The 6,535-nt window shown below is 53.8% G+C and overlaps 2 protein-coding genes across 2 annotated transcripts; both read right to left on the reverse strand.

The window, feature by feature from the left end:
• Positions 1–2,693: 2,693 nt before the first annotated feature.
• Positions 2,694–4,776, reverse strand: LOC106818688 (putative ankyrin repeat protein RF_0381). Its single transcript, XM_014823368.1, has 3 exons — positions 3,621–4,776; positions 3,030–3,557; positions 2,694–2,714 (listed from the first exon to the last, which is right to left on the reverse strand). Exons 1-3 carry the CDS (start codon positions 4,737–4,739, stop codon positions 2,694–2,696), a joined length of 1,668 nt encoding a protein of 555 aa, XP_014678854.1. The 5' UTR covers positions 4,740–4,776.
• Positions 4,777–4,870: 94 nt separating this feature from the next.
• On the reverse strand, positions 4,871–6,260 carry LOC106818689 (putative ankyrin repeat protein RBE_0220). Its single transcript, XM_014823369.1, has 4 exons — positions 6,222–6,260; positions 5,274–5,810; positions 5,046–5,243; positions 4,871–4,954 (listed from the first exon to the last, which is right to left on the reverse strand). The coding sequence occupies exons 2-4, from the start codon at positions 5,739–5,741 to the stop codon at positions 4,871–4,873; spliced, it is 750 nt and encodes a 249-aa protein (XP_014678855.1). The 5' UTR covers positions 5,742–5,810; positions 6,222–6,260.
• Positions 6,261–6,535: the final 275 nt, after the last annotated feature.

Raw genomic sequence — 6,535 nt, forward strand, 5'->3', positions numbered from 1 at the left:
CTCTCTCTCTCTCTCTCTCTCTCTCTCTTTCTCTCTCTCTCTCTCTCACTCACTTCCTAACCCTATCCTCTTTCTAGCACGCCGCAGCATGACTTAGATTCCCACGCTGCTGCTGCTGCTGCTGCTGCTGCTGCTGCTACTACTGCTGCTGTTGCTACTACTGTTGCCGCCATTTCTGCTGCTACTACTGCTACTGTTGCTACTACTGTTGCCGCCATTTCTGCTGCTACTACTGCTACTGTTGCCGCCACTTCTGCTGCTGCTGCCGCCGCTGCTGCTACGCAGACGGTGATTGCACGGACGCAGGAAGCGCACCCCCATGTGAGAGCGTGCTCGCGGCCAACCAGTCGTCAGCGTGCGTAACGGAGCTGCATGGATGCATGGCAGAGCAAGCCAGCTTGTTCCGGTGAACGATCGGATCTTACACCTGAGATCGGTGAGTATAAGATCATCGATAGTGCAAACATCGATAGTATGTGCGCGTGCATGTGTGCGTGCGTGCGTGTGTGCGCGCGTGCGTGCGTGTGTGCGATTCCTATAGATATATTAGTCTCGTATTTAAGCGTTTCTGCGTGCGTGTGTGTTCTATCACATGCATATGCGTGCATGCGTGCGTGTGTGTGTCCTTGCGTGCGTGCGTGCGTGCGTGCGTGCGCGCGTGCGTGCGTGTGTGCGATTCCTATAGATATATAGTCTCGTATTTGAACGTTTCTGCGTGCGTGTGTGTTCTATCACATGCATATGCGTGCATGTGTGTGTGTGTGTCCTTGCGTGCGTGCGTGTGTGTGTGCGTGCGTGCGTGCGTGCGTGTGTGTGCGTGCGTGCGTGTTTGGGTGCGTGCTCGAGCGTGTGCGTTAACTAACACGACATATAGTTGCGAGAAACTCACACACACACACACACACACACAGCCGTGTGTGTTCTATCACATGCATATGCGTGCATGCGTGCGTGTGTGTGTCCTTGCGTGCGTGCGTGCGTGCGTGCGTGCGCNGAGCGGATGCTGTGCATACCTGATGGTGAGAAGATCTTGTAGCCATTTTTTTTTGCTCGGGAGAAAAAGGGGAGGCTCGGGGGGGGGGTTCGTGCGAACCCTCCGAACCCCCCTGGCTACGGGCCTCTAAGCACGCTACGCTTTGCGTGCGACTCAACGCAAGTTCAGCCACACAGCGTCTAACCAGAGGAATTGCCTCACCGACTGGATTGGAGGATAAAAATAGAATTCGTAACGAAATGAAAACGAAACGTCACGAATTCTAGTTTTATCCCTTCTGACTAAGAGATAATTACTGTCATAAGACTCTCCCCCGCATCTCGCTCCATTTTAGTGTAATAATTGCAAAATCTCCATCGTGTGGGAGGGGGGACACCCCCTCCCACCCCTCCCCCTGCTCGGTCGCTTCGCGCCCTCACAAATTGCCAACATTTAAAAACGAACCCCCACCCAATATAAAGCTGGCTACGGGCCTGGCTTGTGAGCTCTGGTGCAGGTATGTGTTTCAAGGATAGCCCATGTTACATTTTTTTCAGGTTTATCAGAAGTAGTTTAACAAAGTATACGTAGCTCTGGAACTATAGCTCTTCGCTCCACCACAGAGCTAGTAGTGTATGACTGTAGACGGTGGAAAACTCTATATATATAGAGAGAGAAAATTATACCTTTTTACATTTTTGCTGAACCATTTTTCAAGACATAATTCATTTAATTTCATCGAACTCGAACTTTCAAACATTCGTGTCAAACAAAACTCAACGACTCAATGTAACGCGTTGAATTTTAAGTTCGATGTATAAATGATGATATAGAAATCCAAACTTGTGTGGTAACCTGAATAAACTTTAATATCTTACACACAGTGTGTCCATCTTGCACAAAGGAACAAAGAAACGCGCACACGCGCGTAAGCGCGTGCGCTTACTCTCACCACCACAACCAGACTTCCCACATTTTAGTCATAACGCTGCATTCGGGACCTACACCACTTCTTGCTAGTTCTTTAACCTAGTTGTTTTCCTACACTTTCTCCTATTCCACTATTCCATTCAAAACAGTTCAGGACTGCACTGGTTAATTTTTGTCTTACCACCTTTACGCTTCAGCGCAGGTTTAGCTACCGAGTTGCGCGTTGCACTTGGCAAAGCGGGTGGAGCATTGGGAAGCGGTGGTCCCCAGGCATATTTTAGTGGATCCATCCATAAGTCTCCATGCTTTGGCAATCCTCCAGGCTTAATCACTTTATTTAATCCCTTCCAAAGTACTTGTGGCGCACCCAGCGACGACAATCACCATGATTTTTGTACATTTTATGTTTTTTCATGCTTATATAAGCAACAAATATCATGTTCAGATTGCTGCTGAGGGCGTCAAATAGCACCTACCCCATTTAAAAATAATTTCCTACCGGGGGCAGGGGACACGCCCTCTCTCCACCCCCCCCCCTTGCGCCTTCGCCCTTAAGATTTTCTGATTCAAAATTAATCTCACTAATTTTTAAAGCTACCCCTTGAGAGGCCTGCTGCACACGTGCGTGCGTGCGTGTATACGCACGTACGTGCATGCGTGCGTGCATTCCTGTGTAATATTAAATTGACTACGTCACGAATTTTCTATGGTGTATATTTGTAAAATGTTTGTTGGCATCTTTTTCACCTTAAAAGTAAGTACTAACGGGACTAAATGTAGCGTAAAATTCTTACATGATAAGATTGTTTCTCTAACAAGAGTCACCGAGTCTGGGCTCATCTGAGGTCTGTTGCTACGGTTATAAACGTAACATTTAAGTCGTGCGCAGTGACACCTTTGTTAGGCGCAGATATGCAGATAAGCAGTTGCGTACACATCATTTCAGCAACCTTCTTCATTCTTCATACCTCCCAAATCCCATTGGTTTATACAAATCGCGTGCATGAAACTCCCGTTTTATGGCGCATTGTGACCCTAACCATAACCCTATTAAAAAAAAAATTAATTGTAAAATTATTTGTTAAATTCGGTCTCAATCATTCGCAACGTACGCCCGTAGTTTTACCTCGGTTCGAAGTCGATCACAGGAGTAGTGTAACGCGGTGAAACTCCGCCTTTCTTCCGTCACGGCGACGTTGGGGTCGGCGCCGGCCTCCAGTAGCAGGCGCATCATGTTCGGCCAGTGAGAGCAAGCCGCGTGGGACAGGGAGGTCTGTCCTTGCGAGTCCGCGGCGTTGGCGTCGGCGCCGTGTGAGAGCAGCATCTGCACCGCCGCCTCCTTGCCCTCCGTCAACGCCTTCATCAACGGCGTCTCTCCGCTCTTCTTCTTGGCGACGTTGGGGTCGGCGCCGGCCTCCAGTAGCACGCGCATGATGTCCAGCTGGCCAGAGAAAGCCGCCATGTACAGGGAGGTCCGTCCTTGCGAGTCCGCGGCGTTGGCGTTGGCGCCGTATGAGAGCAGTATCCACACCGCCGCCTCCTTGCCCTCCGTCACCGCCTTCATCAGCGGCGTCACCAATCTCTTCGTCTCTGCGACGTTTGGATCGGCACCGGCCACCAGTAGCAGGCGAATGATGTCCAGCTGGCCAGAGCAAGCCGCCATGTGCAGGGAGGTCTGTCCTTGCGCATCCGCGGCGTTGGCGTCGCCGTGTGAGAGCAGTATCTGCACCGCCGCCTCCTTGCCCTTACTCACCGCCTTCATCAGCGGCGTCTCCCCGCTCACTGTGTTGGCGACGTTGGACTTGGCGCCGGCCTCCAGTAGCAGGTGCATGATGTCTAGCCGGCCAAAGCAAGCCGCGTGGTACAGGGAGGTCTGGCCGTACGAGTCCGCGGTGTTGGCGTCGGCGCCGTGTGAGAGCAGCATCCGCACCGCCGCCTCCTCGCCACCCGTCACCGCCCACATCAGCGGCGTCACTCCACTCTTCGTCTTGGCGACATTGGGGTCTGCGCCGGCCTTCAGTAGCAGGCGAATGATGTCCAGCTGGCCAGAGCAAACCGCCATGTGCAGGGAGGTCTGTCTGTGCGAGTCCGAAGCGAAGGCGTCTGCGCCGTGTGAGAGCAGCATCCGCACCGCCGCCTCCTCGCCCTCCGTCACCGCCTTCATCAGCGGCGTTTTCCCTCTCTTCGTCTCGGCGAGGTTGGGGTTGGCGCCGGCCTCCAGTAGCAGGTGCATGATGTCCAGCCAGCCAAAGCAAGCCGTGTGGTACAGGGTGGTCTGTCCGTACGAGTCTGCGGCGTTGGCGTCGGCGCCGGCCTCCAGTAGCAGGCGCATGATGTCCAGCCAGCCAGAGCGAGCCGCATGGTGCAGGGAGGTCTGTCCTTGCGAGTCCGCGGCGTTGGCGTCGGCGCCGTGTGAGAGCAGTATCCGCACCAGCGCCTCCTTGCCGTTCCTCATTGCCCTCATCAGCGGCGTCTGCCCTCTCTTCGTCTCGGCGAGCTTGGGGTTGGCGCCGGCCTCCAGTAGCAGGTGCATGATGTCCAGCCAGCCAAAGCAAGCCGTGTGGAACAGGGAGGTCCGTCCGTACGAGTCTGCGGCGTTTGGATCCGCGCCGGCCTCCAGTAGCAGGCGCACGATGTTCAGCTGGCCAAAGCGAGCCGCGTGGTGCAGGGAGGTCAGTCCTTGCAAGTCCGCGACGTTGGCGTCGGCGCCGTGTGAGAGCAGCATCCGCACCATCATCGCCTCCATGCCATCCGTCCCCGCCATCATCAGTGGCGTCTCTCCACTCTTCGTATCGGCGACATTGGGGTTGGCGCCGGCCTCCAGTAGCAGGCGCATGATGTCCAGCTGGCCAGAGCAAGCCGCGTGGTGCAGGGAGGTCTGTCCTTGCAAGTCCGCGACGTTGGCGTCGGCGCCGTGTGAGAGCAGCATCTGCACCTTCGCCTCCTTGCCCTCCCTCACCGCCATGATCAGCAGCGTCGCTCCACTCTCCGTATCGGCGATTTTGGGGTCGGCGCCGGCCGCATATAGTATGTTAATGATGTCCAGCCAGCCTGGGTCAGGGCAATTTGTGTAGAACGGGGCGGTCTGTCCTTGCGAGTCCGCGGCAATGGCGTCGGCGCCGTGTGAGAGCAGCATCTGCACCATCGCCACCTTGCCGTTCCTCACCGCCATCATCAGCGGCGTCTTCCCACTTTTTGTCTCGGCGACGTTGGGGTCTGCGCCGGCCTCCAGTTGCAGGCGCATTATGTCCAGCTGGCCAAAGCTAGCCGCGTGGTACAGGGAGGTCTGTCCGTACGAGTCCGCGGCGTTGGCGTCGGCGCCGTGTGAGAGCAGCATCCGCACCACCGCCTCATCACCCTCCATCACCACCATCATCAGCGGCGTCACTCCGCTCTTTGTCTCGGCGACGTTGGGGTCGGCGCCGGCCTCCAGTAGCAGGCGAATGATGACCAGCTGTCCAGAGCAAGCCGGCGACAGGACCCGCGCGTTCCCGCCGGCCACGGCTGCATGCAACATCGTTCCGTCGCTACGGTAACGCGCGCGGAGGTCCGCTCCATTGTCTAGCAGCGCGGCTGCAACATCAGCGCTGGCTGTTTCGCAGGCGAGCATGAGAGGCGTTCGCCCGCGCTCATCCTCCTCTTGCAGGGGCGCGTCATGCAGCAGCAGCTGTTTCACAATCTCCATCTTCTCTTCCGTCCTGTCCGGCGAAAGTGCGCAGGCGACGTGGAGAGGCGTCTCCATGCGTACGTTCACGCGCGATGTTTTCGCTTCACCTCGCAGAAGTTCTAACACGTTCTCAACGTCCCCACGTAAACAGGCAGCATGCAGATCTGACATTCTTCTCCCAACTGTAGGCACGCACTGTGCGTCTTTATGTTCTGCGAAGGTCCAGTGCAGTTCATCTACCTAAAATGCACACTGATGTTCACGAAGGCATGTAGAGTTGATTGCGATGTTAATATAGTGATGACAAATCGAAACGTATTTACATTTTCTGTAATGCAGTGTCCAACAGATCGCTGAAAAAAGTTATTTTCCTAATAGCACAAAAGCTGAAGTCTGAGGACAGGAAGCAAATCGGAAAGGGGACAAATAAAGTGATTAAGCCTGGAGGATTGCCAACGCTTGGACACACCCACTTAAATATGCCTGGCGACCACCTCTTCCCAATGCTCCACCCGCTTTGCCAAGTGCAACGCGCAACTCCACAGGCACTTGGAACGTCTAAAAAAAAGAGGTACATAAACACGAAATGTATTTACTACCAAAGTCTTAATGTTTCTCTACTCTATTTCGCTTATTATTGCCGATAATTACCCGTAAATGCCGGTCAAATGCTCATCTGCAACACACAAGTACACCGCACGTCCACCCTGTTCACAAACAACATGAATAAGAGAGCTCTCCGGCTCCAGCTTTTCCGACGTGTATGGAGATACATTCATGCTGAAAAATCGATAAGAAATCAATGCGTAATTGTTTGATGACATAAATACGTGTTGATACATTTCTATAGAAATAATGCTGAAACATCAACATCGACAGCGTGCTTCCACTTCCTTAATTTTCTCATTATTTTACGTCTTTCTTCTCCGCTCTCCTCCTCTTTTTAACCTTCCTTCTCCCCCTTC

The sequence above is a fragment of the Priapulus caudatus genome, unplaced genomic scaffold (genome assembly GCF_000485595.1).
Source record: "Priapulus caudatus unplaced genomic scaffold, Priapulus_caudatus-5.0.1 Scaffold2434, whole genome shotgun sequence".
NCBI lineage: Eukaryota > Metazoa > Priapulida > Priapulimorpha > Priapulimorphida > Priapulidae > Priapulus > Priapulus caudatus.

What these genes read in the sequence shown, in the direction of transcription:
- LOC106818688 (XM_014823368.1), bottom strand. Translation starts at nt 4,739, where the DNA reads ATGCGCCTGCTACTGGAGGCCGGCGCCAACCCCAATGTCGCCGATACG. An exon ending in AGGCGGCGGTGCAGATACTG is followed by an intron (nt 3,558 to 3,620) that starts CTCTCACACGGC and finishes CACATGGCGGCT; the next exon opens with TGCTCTGGCCAGCTGGACAT. An exon ending in GTGATCGACTTCGAACCGAG is followed by an intron (nt 2,715 to 3,029) that starts GTAAAACTACGG and finishes GACTCTTGTTAG; the next exon opens with AGAAACAATCTTATCATGTA.
- LOC106818689 (XM_014823369.1), bottom strand. Translation starts at nt 5,741, where the DNA reads ATGTCAGATCTGCATGCTGCCTGTTTACGTGGGGACGTTGAGAACGTG. An exon ending in GAGTGACGCCGCTGATGATG is followed by an intron (nt 5,244 to 5,273) that starts GTGGTGATGGAG and finishes GAGGCGGTGGTG; the next exon opens with CGGATGCTGCTCTCACACGG. An exon ending in GGAACGGCAAGGTGGCGATG is followed by an intron (nt 4,955 to 5,045) that starts GTGCAGATGCTG and finishes GCCCTGACCCAG; the next exon opens with GCTGGCTGGACATCATTAAC.